This window comes from Hyperoodon ampullatus, assembly GCF_949752795.1.
Source record: "Hyperoodon ampullatus genome assembly, chromosome: 15".
Taxonomy (NCBI): Eukaryota; Metazoa; Chordata; class Mammalia; order Artiodactyla; family Ziphiidae; genus Hyperoodon; species Hyperoodon ampullatus.
Genome location: NC_136928.1, coordinates 16,257,646 through 16,285,537, shown reverse-complemented (window position 1 = coordinate 16,285,537; position 27,892 = coordinate 16,257,646). Strand labels below are relative to the sequence as shown.

Below are 27,892 nucleotides of genomic sequence, written 5' to 3'. Positions count from 1 at the left end.
TCTAATACATAAATATACATTGTGTATATATATAATATTGTATATACAATATGTGATGTATATATTGCATATATGTATATATTATAAAATATTTTATATATTATAAAATAGTATACATCTAACCTTATTTTGCTAACTTTGAGTCTGATTCCTAACTTATTTTTATTTTTTTTTTGGCTGCGTTGGGTCTTCGTTGCTGCACACAGACTTTCTCTAGTTGTGGCGAGCGGGGGCTACTCTTCGTTGTGGTGCGCGATCTTCTCATTGCACTGGCTTCTCTTGTTGCGGAGCACGGGCTCTAGGCGTGTGGGCCTCAGTAGTTATGGCACGCAGGCTCAGTAGTTGTGGCACATGGGCTTAGTTGCTCAGCTGCATATGGGATCTTCCCGGGCCAAGGATAAAACCTGTGTCCCCTGCGTTGGCAGGTGGATTCTTCACCACTGTGCCACCAGGGAAGTCCCTAACTTTTTTTGAAAATTCTTATTTCAGATGGAGAACAAAGCAAAACCTCGATTATTGTTTTCTAATGATGTATGCTCAGGAAAAGGGCACATATTACATCCAGGTAAGTGTGTATTTGTTTTTTTTTCACACTTTTAAAGAAAAAGTAATATGAAGGGTATATTTTCATTAAAACGAAGTTTTGAAAGCATAAACCCTCTAAAATATATAAGATCATAACAGTATGCCAGAGCAGAAGGGTTGATCACATCACTGAGAACATGGGCTCTGCAGTTCCACTCGCTGGTTTAGTTCATAATTATTTTGGTGGTCTTATGGTAAATAGTTGTTTTGTGCATTTCAATACATTTTCATTTGTACTGAAGATAATAAAGCTGACATTTAGTTCTAATGGTGCAACTTTTAGCAGCATGGCTAAAAGAGTAAGTCCATCATGGTAAGGGTTTTAAGTTAGCCAGGTAGGCAACAACTTAAATGATTCTAGGAAGCTCTTATTTCTTTCAAACCTCATTCTCCATTTAATACTTAAGCTTAAATGTCACCACTGGAATTTCACTTCTTTAACCAAACATCTTTACCCCTTGTTCAAAATGCAAATACCCCTGAGAGGTATATGGCACCCAAAGCCTGTCAATTATTTTTTTTCCAGTATAAAAAGTTTATTAGATCCTCTCCTGGGTGGATGTTTGGATGAGAGTGGCAAGAAGCAGCCCTGGGCCCTGAACAGGAAGGACATGATGAAGCAGCTGTTGGCAGGGGCTGGGGAGGGAAAGAAGGAAGAAAAGAGGCTGGCATCACATGGGAAGGTGGACTTCTTGAGGGCAGACTTTGTCTCCTTTGACACTGTACCTCGGGCCAGCTGCATTCAAGTGTGCGTGAACCCTTCCTTGGTTCACAGGATGGAAAATGGAAATGATGATAGAGTGCAACATTGTCTATAACAGGATGCAACAGCTGTGCATATAAAAAAACACAATGTCCTAGATATAGGTAGTACCTTTCCTCTAAATGCATTAGAGAAGTCTGATTTTAGTTTTAAGATAATAATTGCACAGCATTTTATTTTAATGTATACCAAATATTATGGTTGTTGAACCTTGCTCTTTGTTCTAGGGCCAATATATAAATATTTACATTATGGTCAAGAACTTTATAGAGAGAATTTAAAAGTGTAGCTATATCACTTTTAAAATTTGTTTCCAGTTTTCCTCCAAGGGAAGAATTAATGGAACCTTAAAGCTTTTGTGGGGAGTGTAGGAAAAGTTAATATTTAAAAATTGAGAAAAGGATGGGGGTTAAGAAAGAGGATGGTAAGGAAAATGTCCCCTAAGCAGGGTCAATATATGATGTATTATAACAATAACAGCTGCTATGAACTAACATTTATTGCATGCTTACCATGTGTCAGGCATTGTCCTTTAAAATTTATGTTTTTCACATATTAACTCATTTAATACAACCCTTTTTATAACAAGAGTGTACTGTACGTACTGTCTTAAAGCCTGTTTTGCTGTCATTTAACATACTGTAGACACCTTTATTATGCCAGTAATTATAGATTGGTATAGTTTTTAATTGCTTCTTGAAGTACCATTATTCAGCTATCACGTTGATCTTATTGTTGGTCACTAAGATTGCTACCAGCTTTTCAGGTCTTTCACATATGGATCCACTGAACATTCTTTTTTTTTTTTTTTTTTTTTTTTTTTTTTTGCGGTACACGGGCCTCTCACTTTTGTGGCCTCTCCCGTTGCAGAGCACAGGCTCCGGACGCGCAGGCCCCGCGGCCATGGCTCACAGGCCCAGCTGCTCCGCAGCATGTGGGATCCTCCCGGACCGGGGCACGAACCTGTGTCCCCTCCATCAGCAGGCAGACTTTCAACCACTGTGCCACCAGGGAAGCCCCCACTGAACATTCTTAAAATTACCCTATTTGCCCAAAAATTATGCCTCAGAAAGGAGGGAGTTGCTTTACCTTCAGGTCTTTACATAATGTATAGCATTCTCTCAGTGAGTTCATTATGATGTACAAAGTATTGTAATCCAGACTTCATAATTATCCCAGGGATATGACTTCAAGATTGCATATGTTGGGGGTGTATCCTACCCAAGACTTTTTTTTTTTAAATTTATTTTATTTATTTATTTATTTATTTTGGCTGTGTTGGGTCTTTGTTGCTGCGTGCGGGCTTTCTCTAGTTGAGGCGAGCAGGGGCTACTCTTCATTGCAGTGCACAGGCTTCTCATTGTGGTGGCTTCTCTTGTCGCGGAGCACAGGCTCTAGGTGCGCAGGGTTCAGTAGTTGTGGCATGAGGGCTCAGTAGTTGTGGCTCTCGGGCTGTAGAGCACAGGCTCAGTAGTTGTGGCATGTGGGCTTAGTTGCTCCGCGGCATGTGGAATCTTCCCGGACCAGGGCTCGAACCCGTGTCCCCTGCATTGGCAGGCGGATTCTTAACCACTGTGCTACCAGGGAAGTCCTCTACCCAAGACTTTTAAAGAGTACTTTAAAAAAGGCAATAGAGGGAACTCCCTGGCGGTCCAGTGGTTAGGACTTCATGCTTTCACTGCTGAGGGTGCAGGTTCAGTCCCTGGTCGGGGAACTAAGATCCCTCAAGCCAAGCAGTGTGGCCAAAAAAAAAAGCCAGTAGAGACAGCAGTTACTCTGTGGTCATCACAGATGTACATCTAAAGGGAAAAGAAAATGTCAGCTGCCCTAGTGTTTTGCTTGTGGCTTGTAATGAAGTTTCCCATTACAGCAGCACACCCGGCTCCATAAAGTGCTATATCACAAATGACTTGGACTTGAAGACAGTCTTCTAGAAAACCGTATGATGATGCACGCACTTCATTGGTGGTACTGCATAGTTCTTCCTTTATAACATAGTGATGCACTTTGTTGTCAGGTTGTCCCACTTTTAGTGATGCTGAGATTTAATCACTGGGTGTAGGGTTGTCAGTCTCATCTCTCCTTTATTAAACAGCTCCCAGCAGCCATTCCTCCTATGGTTTCAGTTTCCATTGATTATTTTCCCCCAGATCGCTTATTTCATTAGAGGTTGCCAACTGGTAATTTTCTAATTCTAAGAATTGTAATGTTCTTATAAGTAGAATTCTTCTATAAGGGACTCTCCCTTAACCATTCGGTTATCTTGAAAAATAGTTCACAAAGGAAGGGAAGAATAAATGCTTGATTCTTTCTCTTAGTTAATTTTTATAGTTGATACCATAGCAATCTCCAGTGGTGACCATTTTTAGAGTGTTGTTATGAACTCATGGATTTTTAAAAAGAGATATGGTTTGCCTCAATCTTTGCAAGCATTATTCATATTGATGCTTGTATTGGCCCATCATAAGCCAGTGGGAATCTCTTCAAATTGGCTCTTGTATTCTTTTCATGTAAGTCCAGTAATCTTTGATCATTTCCTTGCTGACTGGCACATCCTGAACATTTCCTATCTCAGATCTAGAACCAGCCATTTCTCTAGGGAGCCCTGTTCTTTTTAGAGGTATATGGTTTTCAGGACCACAGTCTCTGTGCTTGAGATGCTTATTGCTGTTGTGTCTTTGCTTCTAGGTGTTTTTTGTTTTTTGTTTTTTGTTTTGCGGTACGCGGGCCTCTCACTGTTGTGGCCTCTCCCATTGCGGAGCACAGGCTCCGGACGTGCAGGCTCAGTGGCCATGGCTCACGGGCCCAGCCGCTCCGTGTCATGTGGGATCCTCCCAGACCGGGGCACAAACCCGTGTCCCCTGCATCAGCAGGCGGACTCTCAACCACTGCGCCACCAGGGAAGCCCGCTTCTAGGTGTTTTAATAAGGCAAAGAACATTTTATTTCTCAGAAGAAAAGAAATTGCATTTATATTGATAGTCCCAATTCAAGTGTAAGATTATAGTAGTTTTATTTAACTTTTTTGAATTTTACATATATTTCTTTTCTCTTACATTGAAAGTCTTGGTTTTAGTAAAAATTAAATAACATAATTCTTTTATTCTATAGTATACCTAGAATGGTTTCAAAATAACAATACCAGTATCACTGCTAACCATTAGACTACTAAATGCAATTAAAATTTTTTCGTCCTTTTTTCCTCCCTAAGAGTATATCCTGATATGGATATATAGTCAAAATTCCGTGTTTGACAGTCACTCGACAAAATTCTTCATACTGTGTGACCACACTGACAACCTGATATGAAACTAGGTTCATTTGTTTCCATTTATATTCAGTTTTTAGGATGTTTTTTCCTTTTTAGTTGTAAAAAACATAACATTCCCAAATCAAAAGTTATATAAAATAAGATATATTTACAGAAGTCTCCTTTTTATCCCTGTGTTTTCTCCCTCTACCATGGGTAACCACCATTAGTTTTTGGCTTCTCCTTGTACATTTAAAAAATTGGAGCAAAAAAGTAAATATAATATTCCACCTCTTTCAGATACTACAGTTGCATACTTCAAAAGCAATATTTTACAACTTGTATTTTAACTTCTCTCTATAAACTAGCGACTACTAATGGGATATATGTTAGATTTTTCAAAAAGTGACTCTTGCCATGATAAAACATTGATGTCAGAGAAGCACATATGTTTACTAAAAGACCTGTACGTGCAGGTTCATAGCAGCTTCATTCATAATAGCAAACCCTGGAAACAACCCATATATTCTTCAGCAGGTGACTGGTTAAACTGTGGTGCATTCGTACCGTAGAGTACCAAATAATGAAAAGACATGAACTATGATACACGACATCTTAGATCTCAGGGGAATTATGCTCAGTTTAAAAAGCCAGTCTTTATATAGCATTCTTTTTTTAAATTAAATTAATTAACTAATTAATTAATTTTATTTTTGGCTGCATTGGGTCTTCATTGCTGCGTTTGGGCTTTCTCTAGTTGCGGCGAGTGGGGGCTACTCTTCATTGCGGTGTGTAGGCTTCTCATTGCGGTGGCTTCTCTTGTTGCGGAGCACGGGCTCTAGGTGTGCGGGCTTCAGTAGTTGTGGCTCGTGGGCTCTAGGCGTGCGGGCTTCAGTAGTTGTGGCTCGTGGGCTCTAGAGCGCGTGGGCTCAGTAGTTGTGGTGCACGAGCTTAGTTGCTCCGCGGCATATGGGATGTTCCCGGACCATGGATCGAACCTGTGTCCCCTGCATTGGCAGGCAGATTCCTAACCACTGCGCCACCAGGGAGGTCCCTATATAGCATTCTTGAAATGACAAAATTATGGAGATGGAGAACACTCTTGGTTACCAGAGGCTAGAAAGGAGGGAGAGGAGGGAGGTGGCTGAGGATGTAAAGGGTAGCATGAGAGTCCCTGTGACGGAACTGATCTGTGTCCTAGCTCTACTGGTGCTCCTGCACACGTACACATGTTAAGATTGCATGGAGCTAAACACACACAGACACACAACTACACACAACTGAGTGCATGTAAAACTGGTGAAATTTGAATAATGTGGTTGAATTGTATCAGAGTCAGTTTCCTGGTAATGATATTGTGCTGTAATTATATTGGAGGATATATATTGGGGGTATGTTGGGTCTCTATTATTTTTTATAGCTGCATATGAATCTACAGTTATCTTTAAAAGTTTTTTTGAAAGTGAAGTTGTTTGATGAGGTGTGAGAGTGGAACAAAGCAATTTTTCTAATTTAATATAAAAAATGTAAATTTTTGGTGGTAACCAAATTTAGTGTACTAAATTTTAAGTAGGCATTTAATTATTTCACCTACACTTCTGTATATTTAAATCAGTCCCAAGCTTGTTTTTGTTTTTTAAATTGGGGTATAGTTGCTTTACAATGTTGTGTTAATTTCTGCTATACAACGAAGTGAATCAACTATATGTGTACATATATTCCCTCCCTCTTGGATTCCCTCCCACACTCCCCCATCCCACCCATCTAGGTCACCACAGAGCACCGAGCTGAGCTCCCTGTGCTATACAGCAGGTTCCCACTAGCTATCTGTTTTACACGTGGTGTATATGTCAATCCCAATCTCTCAATTCATCCCCCCCTGCTCCCCCTCACGTGTCCACACGTGTGTTCCCTACATCTGCGTCTCTATTCCAAGCTTGTTTTTTAATCTACTTATTGGAAAAACTTGGAAGTACCTGGTATTGGGGGTCATCTTTCCTTTAGGCGTCCACAACCAATGTTTGCCTGTGAGTGTGGGCATCTCTTCTTTGGGAAAGCAAGGTTAGGTGCCAGCGGGGCTTTGTGCTTTGCCTGGTTTTCCCTCTGGCTTCCCTACAAGCTCTGAGGGTGTAAAACTTGTCTTTTCTGTTCACTGGTGGGTTCCCAGGGTTTAGTACTGTGTCTGGAACATAATCAAAGCTCAGTAAATATTGGGTGAGTCAAAATCGTACCTTTCCAAATATTGCTGCTGTTTCTTCACAGATAGGAAGAAAGCTTATAGGACTTAAACACATGAACAAATCTAAATACTAAAATAAGTGAAAATTACTTGCAGATAACTAGAAATGATAATGTGTCATTAAGAAAAGAAAGAGTTTTCTTATGATATTAAAATCATCCATGGAAAAGAATATTAAAAAATAATGTATATATGTAAAAAAAATCATCTTATGACTAAAATTTTATGAAGGGAGATTTGGGGAGGAAGTCTTTGCAGATACTCATGATCCCTGGTCTCTGTCGACTCCCTGTTGAACTGGTAAACATTCCAGTAACACACATGGTGATGGCAGAGCACATGCAGTTAACTGGCACTCTTAGTTGCTACAGCTTCTTAAGTATTTTGAAGATACCTTTTAAAATATAAAAAGAGAACTTTTAGGAACCCATCCTGCAGAAATGAATAGCACTGATATGAAGTGTAAGCATTGTTTGCATTGACAAAGAATGAGAAACAACCTGGGTGTCTGCCTGTGAGCAGGTGAATGATTTGTCCATCAATCCCAGGGAATAGTATGAATCTGCTAGAGAGAATGCTTTAAATATATACTTTTTAACCTGGAAAGATATTCATGATATATTAAGAGAAAAAAGCCAGTTTCATAACGTGATCCCTTTTTAATAAAAACATAAAGGTGGCAGGAACCTTAAGGTAGGTATGGGTCTACCTGTGCTGCATGCCCATATTGAAGGTGTCCAGTGGGTGCACTACCCAACCTTGAACATTGGTCACTTCTGCTAGCAGGGTGGAGGGCAGAGAAGGAGAGCTGCTAGCTTTTTTCTTTTTTTGACTTGTTACATGTATTATGTAAAAAGCAAAAAAAAAAAAAAAAAGAAAAAATTAAAAGGCCTATAAAATTCTTTTCCTTTGAAAAGAAAACAGGGTAATGTGAAATCATGTTGGGAGCCATAAAAGGACCCAAAGGAGTGGAGTGGTTTTGTTATTTCCCATGGTAAGGGAGTGGTTTTGTTGACTTGCTATGTGCATCTGCCATTTTATTTTCCTTGCTTTCTTTTAATAAAATTTATTTTTATTTTAGTTATTTTTTATAATTTTTCCTTTTTATTTAATCATTATTATTATTATATACTTTTTGGCCACACCACGTGGCATGTGGGATCTTCCCTGACCAGGGATGTAACCCGTGCCCCCTGCATTGGGAGCGTGGAGTCTTAACCACTGGAATGCTAGGAAAGTCCTAAAATTTATTTTTTATATTTTCATCATTTTTGACCATTGTTTCCTTGATTATCATTATAAAAGTGTGCTTGAGTTTTTCCATAGTAAAGAATGTCCTCTTTAAATCTTCCTTCTCTTTCTGATTTATTAATATGATTGTTCAACTTTCTTTAGCTTGAAGATGATATTATTGTCAAACAGAACTACTTTAACACCATAAAAAATTTTGCACTTCAACTTTCTTCTGAGGAATGGATGATACTTGAGTTCTCCCAGCTGGGCTTCATTGGTAAGAAAAGTTTTAGATTTATTTACTTTTCAGAAATAACTGTGACTTAGAATCTTAGACTATTTTTTTTTTTTACCTTAAAGTTGTCTTTTTCCTCTGGAAATGGATTGCTTTTGAGAAAATTTAATTTCGGTAAACTTCTGTGTATAAAATGTTGAAAGTCAACCCAAAATAGTATTTGGAGAGTTCTAAGATGGTAATATTTACTCTGGAGTTCTGCAAGGCAGCCCTGCTGGCTTTTCATGTCCACAGAGAGCCAGCCACTGTCCTGGGGAGCATGTCTGGTTCCTTCTTCTCAGACACTTCGAGTTCCTGTTTTAAAGCCCAGAGCTCTTGCAAGATTGGGTTTCTTTTAAGAAGAGTCCTGCACTAGTGGTTTTCTAATAGGAATTCCTGGTATTTGACATAGTACATGAAGTTCTTGTTCAGTCATTAATTTGTATTCATGTGTTGCTTTCATGGACTAGTAAGGGTACTTATTTTTAAAGTTTTTTTTCATTAAAATTCCTAAAGTATCCAACTAAAGAGAATATGTTTAAAGTTGAAGGTTGAAGGAAATTTATAGATCTTAAAAAACACCCCAGAGAGTAACATTTCACTTCTTCTAATGCTTTAAATCTGTAAGTATTAGAGGCTGGGGCTTTGATCTTGTTGATCATTTATCTGAAAACTTAATTTAAGACTCAAAAAACATCTTTATTTGTGAAGGTTTCAGTGAAGACAAAATCAGGAGTCCTTGTTTTTTGCTTTTATTGATTTAGTTAATTTTTTTTACTTAAACCTCTTAAGTTCCTTTTTTATGGGAAGAATTTTAATAAGACATGAAGGAAAAATCTCCAGCTTGCTTCTTGAATCCTTTGAGCTAGTAGTTGTATGATAGATTTTGTAATGGAGAAAGTTAGGAGTTCAGTACCTTCTTCTGTTTATACTCAGGTGACAACTAAACTTAGCTAAAGCAAGTTTGTTTTTGATAAGACAGGTGGGGAAATTATTGACAATGATTTATAGTTGAAAGCACAAGCTTTAGTGTATTTGTTGTACGGATTTCACTCATTTAAGCTATTTTGATGCTTGGTTTCTTTATTATAGTTACTGATTGGGAATATCTTTTCAGGTAAAATGTTTCAAGCGCCAGACCTCACTCTAATTGTGGAATTCATATTTATGTTCTATAAAGAGAAACCCATTGATTGGCTCTTGGACCATATTCTGTGGGTGAAAGTCTGCAACCCTGAAAAAGATGCAGTAAGTTAATTTCTTATGCGAGTGGAAGAGGCTTCTTTTATGTTTTTAGTGAAAGTGATGACTCTTAGGGAATCAGATGTTGTAAACGAACAGTTAAAAAGGTAGCTGAAAGAAAACAGTGTTTCCACTTACCAGTGTAAGCGCTTGCCTTCTTTCTAGAACTACAAGAAGTTCCTGTTCTGGAGGGACTTTTAAGTCAGTGAAGCGCACCTTTCTTTAAATTGCTGATGAATGTTTATTGTGTCTTGAGGCTCTGGTGTTTCCTTGCTGTTGGCCATATCTGTCCTGTGTGTGGGGGGAGTTGTTTTGGTTTTCTTCACATCCTCTGTCAGCTTTCTTTTTTCAAATACTTTGGGGACAATATCGGACCCCAGCACACCTGGATATAAGCAATAGAATGGAGGTCATATTTTATACCAAAACAATGACAAGTCAAAAGTGTACCTTTTTGTATTGTGTTACTTTTAAGAAGCTAGTGATATGCTGACCTTTGGGATGTTGGTGACAGGTAAGTAAGTGAACAATGACTTTTGCTTGGACTATTCAAATATTAAGTTATCTCCATTGAAATCTTATTGTAGAAAGTAAATATGTTTTTCTTATCTAATTTGAATTGTATCTCTGGAAAAAATTTTTAATTATTGGCTATAAGCATAAATAAAATATGAATACACATTCTTAAAAATGAATGAGTCACTTTGATATGTAATAACAAGGAAATCTTTATTATAAGCATATGTCATTATAGTGTTGACTTATTCTCACAAATAAACAATTTGATTTCATGACCTTATATTCCCTAGAACAGTTTGATCATCCTATCTGCCAGTTAGTTTTTAGGACACCCTCTTCAGGTGTCCGTAAGCTATTGCTTTCTCTCTCTTTTAAAAATAACCACTTTCTTAGAGCAAATCACGGTGTGTAGCGAAATAGCAGAGTACCAGCTTTCCAACAATGACTGAACATATAAATCGATTCGATCAACTCATTTTTATGATGTAAGCCCTTACCTGTATTTTCTTTGTGATTTACAGGAATTTTTATTGTAGGACACAGAACAATTCATGTCATCTTTACATTTGTACAACACACTTGCCTTTAATTGGTCCTGTGCAGTTTTATCTCATATGGTGGTTAGGTTCTTAAGTGAGCTTGTGAGGTGAAAATCTCTGAAAGTAAAAATTAAAACCATGAAGATACATTCTTTCACCCTTCTTTCTATGGCCTGTAATTTTTCAGCTGCTTCCACTAGGATGTCACAGAAGCTGTCACCACATACTTACTGGCCCCAGGATCACATCCCTTTGACAGTGGTCTAGGAGACCCTTCCATTCACACTTATTTCACTGAGCATAATACCCTCAAGGTTCATCCATGTTGTTGCAAATGGAAAGATTTCATCTTTTATATGTCTGAGTAGTATTTGTGTGTGCATGTGTGTGTGTGTACACAGCACATCTTTATCCATTCATCCGCTGATGGGCACTTAGGTTGTTTCCGTATCGTGGCTCTTGTAAATAATGTTGTGATGAACATAGGGGTGCATGTGTCTTTTCTGATTAGTGTTTTCGTGTTTTTTGGATACATACCCAGAAGTGGGATTGCTGGGTCATATGGTACTTCCTAGTTTTTTGAGGAATCTCTATACTGGTTTCCACAGTGGCTGTACCAGTTTACATTCCCACCAGCAGTACCGAGCAAAAACAAACACGTAGTTACAAGGACAGGGTAGTGGTTACCAGACGGGACGGGGCAGGGTCTGAGTGGTGGGGTGAAACGGGTAAAGGGGGTCAACTGTGTGGTGATGGATGGAAACTGACTTGGTGGTGAGAACACTGTAGTGTATACAGAAGTAGAAGTATAATGTTGTGTATTTGAAACTTAGATAATGTTATAAACCAATGTTACTTCAAAAAAAAAAAAAAGCATTCACACATTCTTCCAAAGGTTTATGGACCCGCTTTGACTCTTCGGGCCCGAATGAATGTGTCCTTCCTTGCCTGTGTGTTGAGTGGCGGGCTCGGTCTCAGGCACTGCTGCTTCTCCTCCTCTCTCGCCTCCACCATCCCACCTCCCCTCTCCTTGCTCCTCCCCGTCCTCTCCATCCCTTACCTTCCCTCTCCTTCCACTTGAGTGTTTTATTTGTGTAAATAAAATATACAGTTTCACCTCTGCTCTCCTGTTAGCAATAATGCTAATGAAGTAAACCTCTTGAGAAAAATTAGGCATTTTAACACCCAGGAAATAATTGGAGGTCTTTCAAAGTGGAAATGTCTTATACCTTTGTCTTTTTCAGTATGTTCTTGGCCCAAAACTTATAAAAGTCATTGAAAATGGAAAGGGTTTCTAAAAGCATGACAAGGTAGCCATGGCTGTCCTGAAGCACTGAGCTGATGAATGCACGAGAGTCCTGCCAGAGCTGTAGGTCCCACATGCCCTGATCACGAGAGCAGGTTATAATCGAAAATCTGGGCCATGGGGCACTTAGAGCTGAAATATAGGTGTCCCCCAACTGTGCTGAGTTGGATTTGTCTGTTTTGATGTTGTTTCCTTGCTTGTAGTCCACTTGCTGGATCACATTTTCAAATTGCTTTCATGCAACAAAATGTGCTTTTTCTTATCTGCAAATTCTTCATTATAGTATCCAATTAAAGGTATTTTGTGTATTTGAACCAAACCTCTAGATTTTGTGCATTTTAACATTAAAAGTCAAATCTATATTGACCTATTTTGAAAGGTGGTTGAAATTAAATCCTTAACTCTTCCCTTGGAAGTGCTTATTTTTAATTTCCACATCGTGTCTGTTTATCAGGTAGGTAGCAAATCTATTAATGCCTCAAAGAGGACCCTAAAAAAGCACGACTTGGAATTATAAGATGAAGTTGGATTTTCTTTTCAATATTTACCCTTCTAAAGGGCTTCTCATCTTTCAGAGGAGGACAGGATTTCACTTTATAATGTAACACTAACGTTCCCGTTTAATATTTAGAAACATTGTGATCGACAGAAAGCAAATCTGCGGATTCGCTTCAGACCTTCCCTTTTCCAACATGTTGGTCTGCATTCTTCACTAACAGGAAAAATTCAGAAACTCACGGTTGGTGATTTAATTTTATTTTTCTCATGCACAGACAATTTGTTATCTACTGTATAATCCTTGTTCTTCTTAAGTATAAATGAGCCGTATGTTGTTAATATGTCTTTCCTCCTAGGATAAAGATTACATGAAACCATTACTTCTTAAAATCCATGTAAACCCCCCTGCAGAGGTATCTACTTCTCTGAAGGTCTACCAAGGACATACACTGGAGAAAACTTATATGGGGGAGGATTTCTTCTGGGCTATAACTCCAGTAGCTGGAGACTACATCCTGTTTAAATTTGACAAGCCAGTCAATGTGGAAAGGTAGGTCATTATTGAAATATAATTTGGTCTTGCAATTCAGACCTCTTATTCATAATGTGATTTATGACGGAATTTTTGGTGTATATAACACATGTGAGCAGTCAATGAGTCGTAAATGTTGGATTATAAAATACATTTTGTGTAACTCAGTAACAGTATGGGTATGTTGCTTACAGATGTAATACCAGCATTTAGTATGTTTGATAAATTCTGTTGGTATTTCTGAATGTATATTTAGTATAGATTTTTAATACTTTTATGTAGAACTCTCCCTCAGAATCCCAAATTAGTTTTCACGTCCTTATCCTAGAATATCCCTTAAGATTTGACTGTGAGCTAGTGGATGGCCCAGCAATTTGGTTGAAATGATAAATTTGACAGACTATGACTATTCCTATTCAGTGCTTTTGCAAGTGCTGGAAGTGCAAGTGCTTTTAGTACACCATGGAGGAATTTAAAACCCTTTTATGTGTTTCAGCATTTCTGTTCACCTTACAAAATTTGGGACTTTTTCTCCCCATTTTTTACTTAACAGTCACAATTCCTTCAATCTTTCCTCAGTTTTGGGTATGTTCCCCAGACTGTCTGTGGCATACTTCCATGTAATCCCCAGAATGTGATGTGATGTGTTCTCTTTTGAAGGCCATTTGGTTTTTAGAATCTGCCAAAAATAATTTGGAATAATTCTGTTTAGGGTGGTCAAAAACAATGCATAGCTACATGTAATGCTATTAATTTTCTTTTGTTACTCTAAACTGATTCTAAAGAGGAATTTAAGTGTAAAAATGTTATAAGCAATGGGAAGATCACTGGCAAGACATAGTAGCATACTTTTGAGTAACATTTTGCACTTATATGAGTATATAATATCAGTTTTGTTGTTATTTAATGTTCATTTTTATACTGTGTGGTGGAACTCTGCTCTGTGAGGTATTGTTCACCACGCTTGAGTCCTCACAGAATTAGAAATAGCACTCTTCTTTTGCCTCAACAAGAATAGCCTCAGACCACATTTATGGGTTTATTTTTAGGAAATAAAAATAATTCCATCAAAGAATCTGCTAAAGAGCTCATATATTCGAGATCAAACTTAGTAACAACAAATATATTTACAATAAACCTCTGTAAAATGAGGTGTATAATGCCCCTACTGAGGGCACTTTCCTAGCGAAACACAATTCTTCTAAAATGACAGTATATATGAATTTTCTTGGAGTGCATGCACAGACCCACCCTTCCTAGGACAGAGAAAAGGGATCATTTGATTTTCACCATAACTTATTTGCTGAGAGGGGAAAAAGCAGAAGTTGTATTTATTAATACAGAAGTGAAGTGTTAGGAAAAAATTCTCTGTGTAACATATGTATGTGTTCATTATACAAGAATTTTAAGGTGTGAAGAATGAGGAAAAAAATCATAACCCCAAGGATACCATTATGACCATATTGACACTTTTTTTTTTCTTGGTAACTGTGTGCACTTTCTACTTTGAGATCATGGTCTACATGTAATTTTATATCATATATTATCCAATATACTCTGTCATAAGTGATTCACAAGCATTTTAATGGCTGTATCAACAGCAACAAAACACTGTCATCTTTTTTTTTTTTGTCAAGTACATTATTGTTATGCAGCAAACATGCCCCTCTGATAGAGGAGTTGTTGCATCCACCTTAGGTTTTAATTTCCCTGCAACTATTCAGAACATATGATGTGCAGTCACTACAGACTTTAGCGTTGTCGACCTTATTCTGAGGTAAGGCCCCCTTCTGAACCTTTGTTGAGGATAGTCTGACTATATTTTTATTTTTATGTTTGTCTTTTCAGTTATTTGTTCCATAGTGGCAACCAGGAACATCCAGGGGATATTCTGCTCAACACAACTGTAGACGTTTTGCCTTTGAAGGTATGACTACTTTTTTCCCCTAAATTTTCCTTGAGAACTAATATTAATAGACCTGATTTGAGGCTCTTCCTGTTTAAGAAAGAAATTCTCATGATGGCAGGACCTTAGTGGTGAGTAGTACCAACTTCTTTTGGCAATATGGAACACCTGGTTTATTGTCCCGTTTGCCTTCATAGAAAGAGCCTTTATTTTGTTTCCTGTTGGAAAGTAACTTGGACATTTGTATTGGGAAAATAAATGAACCATTATTTTACTTTAATGTTTACTTGCTGTTTGTATTTTGAGTCCCAAAATACCATGCAGTTTTAATGCCTGTTGAATAATGTAGAAAGTTAATTTATTGGTCTCTAAGGAATGCTTAATTTCGTTCAAGTTAACACACAGTTCTTTACTTCTGTATATTTTTAATAGAAAACAGCATTCTATTAAATTGATTTAAACTGGAAATTAATTAAAATTAAAAATTTCTAGCCAACAGTATATTGTATACAGATTGAGATGGAGCACTTATACTGATTGATAAACCTTTTAAGGTTCAAGACTGACATGGCATTTTCTCTTTTCAGAGATAGCTGTGCCACAGATGCCACTTTTAACCTAGATTTGTTTTAAATAGAAGTAATTATTTATAAGATGTTTTTGTTCTATTTTAGAGTGAAGGTTTGGAAATCAGCAAAGAAACCAAAGACAAACGATTAGAAGATGGTTATTTCAGAATAGGTAATACCTACTTGAAACTAGTAAAATGTCCTTTACTTTTTTGGACTTAGTCCTGAAGTAATTTTAAGTTCTTTTCAGATATCAAGCAGCTTCAGGATTATAAATACCAGTGTACTCTTTTATTTGTTCTCTGTGTTCTAGTACATACTTTTATTATTATCTTGACCCAACTAGGGTTTCAGATCAAAGGTTCATTTCATGGTTCCTCTTTCTCTCTTCATCTGGTGCTTCACTGTTGTCACTGGTAGCTAATCCGCCTTCAGCTGCCTTCTGCAGTCTCGTACTGGATGATCTTAGCTGGCTACTCTCATGATCCCAGCAATATCCGTATGCCAGAGTCTGAGCCTTTAGCCCTGCCTCCCTCCTGAGCTTTAGATCTGTACTGAGATGCCAACTGACAAACTACGTGGAGGCCACGTAGCCATCTACCCGGAGCGTCTGTAATATGGCCATTTCGTCATTGGTCACCATGGTTTGTGCTGTCACGATTCATCTAGCTGCCTGAGTCTAACCTTGGGAGACACTCTGAAACCCCGCACCCACCTTCCCTGTCCATTAGCATAAAATGTCTATTTGTGTCTGAATGTGCATTCACCCTACTGCAGCGATACTCTGCCTCTGTTTCCAAGCCAGTCCACCGAGCCTCTGTAGCTCCCTTGCCAAAACCTAAATGCTGTATTAACCTGGCTGAAAACCTTAATGACCTTCCGTGATCAGATTCCTTAGCTCCCACCCACTTTCGTTTCTTGTTACTTTCCTCTTATGCTTCATCTCTCCAGTCCTAAGACGTGTTCCTCTAATGCCCTGTGCTCCCAGCCGTGTCTCTGTCCACTTTCCCTGCCTGAAACGATGCATTGGTGTTTCTCCTCCTGATGAATGCTTTCTGATCTTTTATTAACAAGTTTAGCTGCCTTCTCCTTGGCTCTTCTTACCACAGCGCATGCTGCACCTGTTCTGTGTAATCACGTTTCGTAGCTCAGTTCTGTGCGCTCACCGTGGAAGGGGGAGGGGGCTTTGTTGCTCAAGCATCTCCTGTGATTAACGTAGGACCTGTCCTTTGATGGACATCAACTCAGTGGATGATTATATATTTTCTTTTACTTAAATTAATGCTTCTCCTAGTGGTAGGCAGAAGAGATTATTGGGCAATTAATATTGTAGGTATACAGGACAGAGGCATTCTTATAACTCTCTGAAGCAGTTTTACGTTTGGTGAATGTCATTCAGTGTTTGCTACAAGGCTTGTACAATCACCCTAATTTCTATATAGCTTAGTGGATAGATGAGTTTAATTATTTTCATATTTGGGTTATATTTTAGCCTACCCTAGAAATGTTCATAAGATTAGCTGCGTATACGAGACATTTATTAACCCTATTACCTATGAGTTATTAAATTTCTGAGAATGTTGCGTTCTAGATTATGAAAGTAGCATAGGAAATAGAGACATTTATATGATTGCAGTAATTTGAAGATAATGACCATCTAAAACATCAACTCATACATATTTAGAACTAGAAGAGAACTAATGGGTGATCAGACCTAGGACCTTGTATAACAAAAGTGTGCATCAGAAACGAAAGCAGCTGACTTTTTTCAAGTTCATATAAAAAATTCTGCTCCCTTAAGAAGTATGCTTTAGCTGAATGGCATGTGAGGGGCTCTGCAGACCTTTTTCTAGTGAGACAACCATAACTGGTGAAAGGTAGTTTTTTAGAAAAGTACAGCAAATAGAGAAACATTAACTCGTAAAGTCTGAATCTCAGTAACAGCATTAAGAGTCTATGGCATTGGAGCCCTAACCCGCTCATTACCCACGCTGGCCAAGCTCAGTGACTTGGAAGCTCTACTCTGCATGTCCAGCCAAAAACAGACTCCCTCTCCCACCAGCCCCCACTCCAGGGCTGCGGTATCTCACCAGGAAGGGCAGGCCACTAGCATCTGTCACCTCCCCAGCTCCCTGTTGTAGAAGCTCTGTTCCAGACATGAGCAGCTTAGAAATCTGAGGCTCCTTTCCTTGACCTAACTTCCATTCATCGGGCGAACCTTTGCTGTAGGCACGGCAGCGTGAGAGTCCTTGGCCCTGACCACCTCCCCCAGCCCACTGGTCCCCGCACACTGGGAGAGGTCAGCCAGGACACGAAGGGCCACTGCTACAACCCAGTGCTCTGCTTGTAAAGCAGGGGTGTCACTTTAGCAGGGAGGTGGGCTGCTGTCCCTGCCAGGGGTCCTGAGCAGTGGTGCAGAGATTTTCTCCAGGGGAGAGGCAGGCCATCAGAGAGCTCTGTAGCGCACCCTAAGGGGACTGCCTTACTTGAAACAGAACTTGGGGAAGTTCAAGCCCAAGGGCACTGTGGAATATGATGGAGATTTTGGTGGTAAACAGTTAGGAGGAGACTGGTTGCTACATTCAAGCTAAACTGTAGCCCATCCAGAAGTTTGACAGAGAGAACCAGAGAAAGAGGTAGCTAATAAGAGCCCTCTTGGGTGGGACAAGCCACAAAGACGGGCACTACAAAGGGGCCTGGATTCAACAGGATCAGGCTATGCAGCAACTTACGCCCAGAGGCATTGTGGGAAACAGTAGACAACCAGCTGGCAACTCGTAGAGACCTGATGCGTGAAGGTGGGGTTGGCTGGATGGGTGTGGCATGGTAACTAAGGACAGTCCTGTGAAAGAAATACCAGATTTATTGGTAGGTTAAAATTATGAGATAGCAGAAGAAGAGCCTTTCACAGAGAAACACTGGAAGAAGGAATGGAGCACCGTCTGGGTAGCAGAAGGGCGTCCACGGAGGGCATGACCTTGGAAGTCCCTCCTAATGCCAGGGTTTGGGGATTCCAGTCACTCTTTAGTCATTTCCTCCTTCATTTTCCCCTTCTTTTTTATCTTATAATGCTTACCTACCAGACCATTGGGTTAAGGACAAAAGTGAAATTTGTTGTTTGGAAAGTTAATACATGTACATGGTACCAAATACAAATTTAAGAGGGTAAACTTGTCTCCTTCCCTCTTCTTTCCCTCCTACCCGGTGCTTCCCAGAGGCAATTGCTATAATGATTTGTATTCTTCTAGAAGTATCTATTCATAAATAAAAATATTTGAGTATATTCTTCGAAAACACACAATCACACATAAATGGTAACATACTCTACAACCTTGTTCTACATCTTGGTTTTTCACTGGACAAAATACATATGTGCATATGGAAGAGGAACATTTTAAAAAAATTGTAAATATTTCAGATGCACAAAAAGATAATAACTAATAATGTAATGAATATCAGTGTATGCAGCTCAAGACTTGCCAGTTCAGTTGCTCTTCCCTAATTATCTTCTTTCCTACCCACCCAGGGGTAGCTACTATCCTAAATTTTGTGGTTACCATTTCCATATATGCTTTTACTACATATGTGTGATATATCCCTGCTTGTTTTGAAATTTGATATGAATGATGACATTCTGTAGTCTAGTTTGCTTTTTTCTCTCACCATTGTGATATTCAACCATGTGGATGTGTGTATCTATGGCTCATTCATTTTCTGCTTTTTTCTCTCACCGTTGTGATATTCAACCATGTGGATGTGTGTATCTATGGCTCATTCATTTTCATTGCTGTATAGATCTCCATGGATGAATATATTACTGTCCTGTTTGGTCACAAAGTGTGTTTCCATCTTTTTGCTGGCCTGAACACTTAGGCACATGTATGAGAGTTTCTCTACAGTGTATTCTTAGGAATGGAAGTAAGTCACAACTGCAGTATCTACAACTTTACTTCGTTCTTTCTATTCTTTCTTCAGTCTTTTAATGGGCTGCCTAATATTCCCTTATATTAGCATATTGTAATTAAATTAGCCAGCCTCCTAATCATGGGCACTTAGATTGTTCACAATTTTTGCTGCAGTCTATATACGCTTTTTGCACATGTGAGAGTATATCCGCAGCATAAAATTGCTGGGTGAGAGTGTTTTAATGAGGCCAGTTATATAATTTGCTAATTATTTTTCTAATTAAATGAGCTCATCAGGTGACAGATTCAGGTACATTATAAGTTAAAATGTTTCAAGTTCCACAGCATTTTTCAGCCCTGAATTCCCTTCCTAACTCAATATAAATAATACTTTTTTTGTAGCATACATTCCCTACCCCAGTCCAGTGCCAAATAAGGACATACTTTTATGAAATAAGTATTAATTTTTTTTTAATAAAAACATTACTTTGGCAGTTCATAAGTTGAATATTTCCTGTACAAATGAAAATGAACTTTCTCCAGTATGGTTTTTCAATTTGAATGTATCTTATCTTACTATGAGCCTAGTCAATATATTTTAAGACTCTAGAATTGACACATAATTTAACGGTTAGCTAACGACAGCCCATGGGCCAAATGTGGCCCACTGCTTGTTTTCTAATAGCCTGTGAGTGAAGAATGTAGAATTTTTTTTCATTATTTTCATTTTTAAATGGTTGAAAAAATAAAAAGAATAGTAATATATTGTGACATGTAAAAACTAGAAAATATTCAAATTTCAGTGTCCATGAATAGAATTTCTTTTAACACAGCTATGCTCATTTGTTTATGTGTTGTCTGTGTACTTTTATGCTACAACAGCAGAGATAAGTGAGCAGTTGCAAAAGAGATGGCGGTGGTGCTCTCAGTGCTTTGAATTGCTGCTCAGTGCACTACAAATAGCTTTGATGCGTTATAATTTGACAGTGTTTAAAGTGCCACACACATAACTCTACTGTGACATTTTTTTAAAAATTACCAGTGATTACCCTTCATGTCAAAACAGGAAAAGTGGACTTTGAATGTTGTGCTTTTTAACACAGTGGAATGTGGGTTGTTTTACAAAACTAGATGGCAGGTTATGTGGTTATTATGTAGTGACACAAGAGCTGTGCTAAAGAGTACATTACGACTACTAAGCACTCACAACAATATCCCCAACTCACAGGAAAGCAATGGTCAGAAAAATTAGAAGATTTAAAATATGATATCTCATCACTGAGAATTTCTTCACAAAAATAAAAGATTCAAATGACACTGTAACCAAAGTGAGTTTCAAACTGGCTCATGTGTTAGCCAAGCAAGAAAACCATTTACCAATGATGAGTTAATTAAATCATGTTTAACTACAGCAGATACGTGTGCCCAGAAAATAAACTCATTTCGGACCATTAGGCTTTCAGCAATAACTATTGCTTGAGGAGTTGGGGACTTTGGGAACCATATCAGTAGTCAAAAAGCAATGCAAATTATTTGAGCAGTTTTCTTTGGCTCTTGGTGAGTTGACAGATATTACTGATACTGCCTAGTTGTTATTTGGAGTCAATGCCAGGTTTGAAGTGACTGAAGAATTGGTCTCTGTGAATAGTCTGTAGAGAACAAGTACAGGCAAGAATGTTTTCAAGCCAGTTGAGAAAACACAAAGTTCATACAAACTGAAGTGGAACCGGCTAGGATGTTTTACAATGAATGGTGGTGAAAATATGTGTGGAGGAGAAGAAGGCTTAGATGGACAGATTTACAAAGCTTGCAACAACGTAAGGTGTTTAAAGCCTATGGTTATGTTATTATTCATCAGCAGGTGCTTTACAGAGAGTATTTGAGTCTGTCGTATATCATTAATTTATTGAACCAGTAGTGTTGCCAGTGAACTTTACTCTCATTGACTTCATCAACATCAGTGCTGTGAATTTTTGTCAGAAATAAGAACTGAATATCCTGACTTGCCCGGCCACACAGCAGTTCTGGGGCTTAGCAGTGATAAAATTTTATTGTGGTTTGTTTTTTGTTTGGTTTTGTTTTGTTTTAGCTCTGAAATAAGACTGAAAATTTTCCAAGTGAAAACTGCCCTCAACCACTATTAACTCTTTGAGAATTAGTTTTTTGCTTCAGACTTGATAATGTTTCTTAATTCAACCTAAAAGTACAAGACAAAGCAGTGCTTATGTGCAAAACTTATATTGCATTCAGGTCACTTTGATGACTATTAACGTTATTTGAACTGCAAGTAATAATATCAAGCTAATTGAGGAGCTTCCCCCAACCTTTGATTGAAAGTGATTCATCTGCAATGTAATGATGAGGCAGATATCAAAGAGAAGAATCTAATAGAATTTTACACAGATACCTTCCAAGTCATGGACATGCTCCATTAAAGTCATGTGCTTGTGGATTAATAACAATATTTGCAGTATCTAGGCTGTGTGAAAGGAAGCATTCAAGATAAAATATATCAAATCTCATTATAGATCCACATTAACAGATGAACATTTGCAATCGATTTCGATGATAAGGAACACTAACTTTGAACCAGTTAATTTAAGTATTATCTCCCCATAAGGAATTACATGCTCCTTAGTATTAGCAGAAAAAAAAACCTTTGTTATTACATTTTGAATTTCATCAATAAAAATTTTGTGAAAATTAGTTTTCTCTTTTTCTATACAAGTACGTGGATGATATTCTCAGATGCCCTCTTGACCCACAAATCCCCAAATATTTACTATCTGCCCTTTTTAGGAAGTTTGCCGATCCCTGGCTTAGAGCAGTGTGGCTCAGAACAAACCATTTTCCTGTCACTTTTTCAGTAGCATTTTTGTTTTGTTTTCTTGCTGTTTCCTCACAGCAAGAAAAATGGAGTACTGAGCATGTTATCTTCTATAGAACTTCTTGGTCCTTATCCTTACAGGAGAGCTTTTTGAGCTTATCATTTATAATGGAGTTTTATGTTGGAACTGCCTTGAGGAGGTATCACCTTTTAGTTCCATCTAGATGTGACCTTGGAAACTGCTCAAGGCCAACCGTTGTGAATCTTAGCACTGAAATTTGTTACTACTGACTTAATCCTCAAAGTGGTCAGACCGAAAGATGGTACAGAGTAGATTTTGTAAGGTTTGTATAAGTCACATTTTGCTAAAAACTTGTGTGTTCGTTGAGGTAAGAACAAATATATTTGTTTTTTTTTAATTTGCAATAAGAAAATATATAGCTCTGCTTCTTTAAATAGGTTGCTTCTAATGTTTTTAAGCATATACTACTTCCTGAAACGTTTAAAAGTTGAATAAAGGTAAAAAGAAGGAAAAAAATTCACCCATGCTCTTTGTGTAAAAACATCCACCAGAAATATTTTGGTGTTTTCCTTCCCTGCTTTAAGTCAGTGATAATTTATGTGTGCTTGTTTCAGTCTACCCAATGAATGTTGATTTTTACTTTGAAGGGAAGTTTGAGAATGGTGTTGCAGAAGGAATGGTGGATCCCAACCTAAACCCCATCTCAGCATTCCGACTTTCAGTTATTCAGAATTCTGCTGTTTGGGCCATTCTTAATGAGGTAAGACCATATATTAAATCAGTGAAACTGCTTAGATTCTACATTTTTTACAGCATTTGGATTTCATAATTAAGACCTTTTTGGAATTGAAAATTGCCATTTCATGCTGTTCACTATCTTGTATTTCAGATTCATATTAAAAAAGTCACAAACTGACTATCTCCTAAGAAACCAACACAATTTTTCCCTGTGAATTTGTTGATTAAAGATGGCTGAGCATGTACCGTTTTTTGGTAACTTGAATTCTACCTCTTGTGAAATCTACTGTAGATAAGATGATTGTCATTTCCACTTGGAAAATGAATCTTCCATGGATAATTGTATTCATTCAAACCTAAGCTGTCCTCCAGTTTTAACTTGACTCAGACATTTTACAGTTATGACAGCCTGTTAATATGACTTGTACTATTTTGGTATTATACTAATACATAAGAGTTGTACATATTGTTACATTCCTTAAAATTTGAGAAAAATTAATGTTAAATACATTTTATGAAGGGGGTACTTTTGAAGTTCATTTATTTTACTATTATAGACCCTCTTTTATAGATTATCAGGGATTATATATATATATATATATATATATACACACACACACACACACACACACACACACACAAATATACATAAAATACTACGGCGTTAATTTATTAGAAACACTTAAGAAGTACATATTTTTGTGCAGTAAATTTTTGAATCAATACTTTTTTTGAAAGCCAGTTACCGTGCTTTTTTAAGTTCTTTCTATATTTTTCTTTGGAAATGCAAACATTACAAGTTAATGCCATTTTTCAAATGCACTGCCATTTAAGAATGATTCTAGATTGATTTCCTAACTGAAGTACTTTTATAATCACAGTGATTCTGAATAAAATATTTTCAAAGGCGTTTGTCATTCCTTAAAGCCAAGATTTTAAAGACCAATGTCCTTCTTGAGGGTTATTTTACTATACTGTGTATGGTGTGTAGCCACAAAAAATCAGTCTGATGAATTTTAATGTGCAGGGGTGATGCATTTCAACCCAAATTATCATAGACTGAAGTCATTACATTTCCTTTGATATGTAAAATGACAGACTCTTCTCTTTTAATCTTTGTCTTTAATCCATGAATTAGAGGCATTTTCTCTTTCCTTGATGCTTTTATATCTGCACTCCGTAAGTTCTGACAAAATGTTTTCTAGGTAATGCTATTGTATGAGTCATAGTTGGTTTAATTTTAAAGAAAAACAAAATTGTAATGTTGTTTTGGTGAAAGGTATTGTAACAGTTGTGTTTTTCCAAAATAATTTTATTCTATCGCATTATGAACTTGTAAGTAAATTCACATCTGAAGAGTATTTATTGCTCTTAAACATGCAGTTCCAAATATCACTACTATAAACAAAAATATTATAAGCCTTAGCAATCGGTGATCTTTACAAGTCTTTTACTTTTACAAGATTATGAATTATCAACATCAGTTCCCAACCAGCCTGGTGTCCTCAGGTGGGTTGCAGGTGGTTACAGGTGTGCAGAGCTTGAATCTCCTGAGCTTTCAGAGTAGCCAGTGGCTGAGGCCTCTGGCAGCTGGAGGTTCTAGCTGGTTGCCTTTAGCCTGGAGGAGCGTCACCTGGTTACCCAGCAGGCTGAACAAACAGCTTCCAGACAGCCTCGTTTTCTGTGCAGTGTTATGCAGTGAAAAAGGCTGGGAAACACTGATAGGGTACAATTATTTCCATTACTCCATCTTTGAATAATTCTTAGTTACTTCTCTTGATTAAAAAGTTACATGTTGCCAACAATGATTTCTTTATGTCCGAGTCCAGTTAAAAATTTTTGTTGAGGTTTTTAAATTTTACTTTTTATTTTCTTTATGTTTTATTTCCTTCCCAAATCTCCTTGGCCCAGCGCCTAACAGGGAAATGTCACTGCAAAAGCATAAACCTTTCATTACAAAATTGTGGCGCCAGCTTTGCATACTAAATTACTGCTGTAACAAATAAGTATCAGGAGGTAAAAATCTGGAGGAATCCCCTTGTTTCCCTGCTTCCCAAGTAGCTAACTCCGATTTGAGGCAGAAAGGCCAAGCTCTGAGAGTCTAGGGAGGTGACAGTAATTGCAGCTCCTGGCCATTTGTTGGGGTGTCTCAGTCTTGAGACTGGGCCTTACGCAACCAGCTTTGTCCTGTTGTGCTCGGTCTCCCCTCCCAGGCTTAGCTCATCCCTCCTGTTCCTGAGAAGACTTTCAGCCAAATCTTATCCATCTTGCAGGGACTCTCCTGTGCACTCCTTCCTCCCCATGGATTTGTTACCAGTGCCTCACTGAGCCCAGAACAGTGCCTGACACGTGGCAGGTGCCCAGGCAGCGTCTGGGGAAGGGGACCAACTGTTCCAGCCCACACTCCCCTTTCTTTTTCTTAACTCTCTTTACCTACTGTCCTTGCCACACACTCAGCTGTCTACTTTGTTTGTGGCGAGTGTGTGCGCACATACACGTAATCACTCTGGCCAAATGTCAAGCTCCTGCAGGCAAGCCTGTAAGTCATGCTTCCTGGCTTCCTCTGCTGCACAGGTGCTCACGGACCCTCGTGTTAGCTGCGCTCTCCTTTCCCCCAGCTTCCACTAGACAATTAGAAGCAGCCAGGCTTGCCTCAAGCAAGCGATTATAGTGGTTGCCCTTAAGAGTCATGTTAGGGACTGAAGTATTGGGACAGAAGATGAGGGGACCTGGAACGAGAGGAAGTACATAATTGACCTTGAGTGGACACTGAACCACTTTTACCCAGAGTGAGTGGGGAAAAGTACAAATGGTGGGACGAATTTTATTTCTATGTATGTAGATGGCATGATGTCTCTGGAGCTGCACTGTCCTCTACAGTTGCTACTGGACACAGGGTGGCTATTTAAGTTTAAATTAATAAAACATTCAGCTCCTCAGTCACACTAGCTCCCTATGGCTAGTGGCCACTGGGTTAAACAGCACAGATATAGAACATCTCCATCATCACAGAAAATTCTGTAGCACAGCACTGTCAAGAGTGCTAATATGAACATTTTAGAATCCAGAATAATGAATTCACATCATGAGGCTAAAAGCAGACATGCAGAATATATCGTAGTGCAAATGATGATGAGTATTTCGGGTGAGAAGAGAAGGTTGAGGACCTAATTCTAGGATTCTAAGATCCAGTTTCTAAGTTCTTTAAGTCTCATGCATTCTTTACAGCATTCACTGTCCCTACTATGTAGTCCCAAAAGAGTGACAACTTGAGGATGAGGTTCCAAAGCTTGTGTGATTGACAAGCTTTGGAAAAGTGAATGCATATGGATTTAGCACACAGCCTCTAGACATGTATGTGAAGGTTAATTCAGCTGCTGGAGATGTCTTTGGACAGGCTTTTAAAGTCAATTGCATTAGTTAATAGTTAGAAGGTGTTATTTTAAAAACTTCAGCAACGCTATGGAGGCTTCTTTTTTAATATGTCATAATAATGAAAAAAGTGGTCTTCCAACAATGCTGTCCTCAAAGACAAGTGTGGTTATATGGAAACAGCATGTTTGGAGAGATTGCTCTAATTAATAGCAGTGAATGTTTGTAGCAGCCAGCATTCCATGGATGACCCCCCCGCCCAATGACTTTGTATATCCTAACCCTTCGAGTATGTGTGGAACCTGTGAGTATGATCCATAATTACGTTGTACAGCAAAAAGGAGATTATCTGCAGACAGCTAATCTAATCAGGTGAGCCCTTTAAAAGCAGAGTTTTCTCAGGCTGTCAGAAGTCAGATTCAAAGCAGGACTTGCAGCACCATGGCTGGTTTAAGATGGAGGAGGCCACATGAGGAGGAATGCAGATGGTCTTAAGCTGAGAGGCCCCAGCTGACAGCCAAGAGAATGGAAACTGCAGTCCTGCAGCCATAGGAACTGAACTCAGCCACCAACCGGAAGGAGTGTGCAGGTGGACTCTCCTCCAGCAGCTAAGAGCTCAGTCCCACCAACACCGGATTCCAGCCATGTGAATCTCTAAGCAGAGAGCTCAGTCCTGCCTGCCTGGACTTCTGGCCTACAGAGCTGTGAGATAATAAATGGGTGTTGTTTTACGCTTTTAAATTTGCCGTGATTTTATGCAGCAATAGAAAATGAATACGATACTTAAAAGAGGTGAAGCGGAGAAGGCTTCCTACTTGATTCCCTCTGGTATGTTGGGTATTTCTTGATAAACTTATGAATAAAGTCTTGCACTAGCAGATCATATACACAGGCCTCATCTGGGATTCTCTCCCAGAGACCTCAGTTAATCCTGTTTGGCAGGTTGTTGGCAAAAACTTGCAGCACCTTTGTAGCGTTTCATGAAGGAACCGCTACATGAGATTGCAGGAGCAGGATCCAGTGTGTAAGGAATCTTTTTCCTGGAATAGGTGTCACTTTATGTTGATTTAGGCTGCTCTGAGCCTGTCAGTTATTTAAGAATGAGGAACAGTGGTATTTTAAGTAAGACATTAAGAGAAAAAAAAATTATGCTTTTATGTAGAGACCAAATAATCTACTCTGTATTGAAGGACTTTTTTTTTTAACCAAAATTTATAGTCTAAGCACAAATCAAATCCTATACGTGCTGACCAAATTTTTGTACTTAGGGAATACTTTTCAAAATACTTCTCTGCTTCCAAGCCGTTAATTGCTAATGAAGTTTAATTTTGGTTTGTCCATTACTTTTTGTGCTTCTTTTACTATATTGCTATAGCCTTGATGTAAGAAAAGTTGAGCTAAAAGAAAGAAAATGAGAGGCTAACATTATTGAAAGGTCAGAAATTTGAGTCATAATCATATCTGAGGTCCTAAGGGAACTTTGACATCTGACCTCTTTAAAGAAAAGGAAACTTTTCAAAGCTATGTAGCAGTGTTTATAGTGTATGAAATTTAGTTTGATAGTTGTAAATTAT

At 38.3% G+C, this 27,892-nt stretch overlaps 1 protein-coding gene across 4 annotated transcripts in view; it reads left to right on the top strand.

Moving 5' to 3' along the window:
- MGAT4A (alpha-1,3-mannosyl-glycoprotein 4-beta-N-acetylglucosaminyltransferase A) overlaps nucleotides 1-23,124 on the top strand; it is a gene marked incomplete at both ends in the record, with an annotated part of 85,592 nt that extends 62,468 nt beyond the window's left edge. For all 4 annotated transcript variants that reach the window (XM_079721038.1, XM_079721037.1, XM_079721035.1 and 1 more), the window contains 9 exons: nucleotides 490-565; nucleotides 8,232-8,346; nucleotides 9,461-9,591; nucleotides 12,581-12,688; nucleotides 12,804-12,997; nucleotides 14,828-14,906; nucleotides 15,560-15,626; nucleotides 22,856-22,968; nucleotides 23,098-23,124. In XM_079721038.1, coding sequence (XP_079577164.1) covers nucleotides 490-565; nucleotides 8,232-8,346; nucleotides 9,461-9,591; nucleotides 12,581-12,688; nucleotides 12,804-12,997; nucleotides 14,828-14,906; nucleotides 15,560-15,626; nucleotides 22,856-22,968; nucleotides 23,098-23,124 — 910 coding nt within the window. The remainder of the gene's footprint in view (nucleotides 1-489; nucleotides 566-8,231; nucleotides 8,347-9,460; nucleotides 9,592-12,580; nucleotides 12,689-12,803; nucleotides 12,998-14,827; nucleotides 14,907-15,559; nucleotides 15,627-22,855; nucleotides 22,969-23,097) is intronic.
- Nucleotides 23,125-27,892: the final 4,768 nt, after the last annotated feature.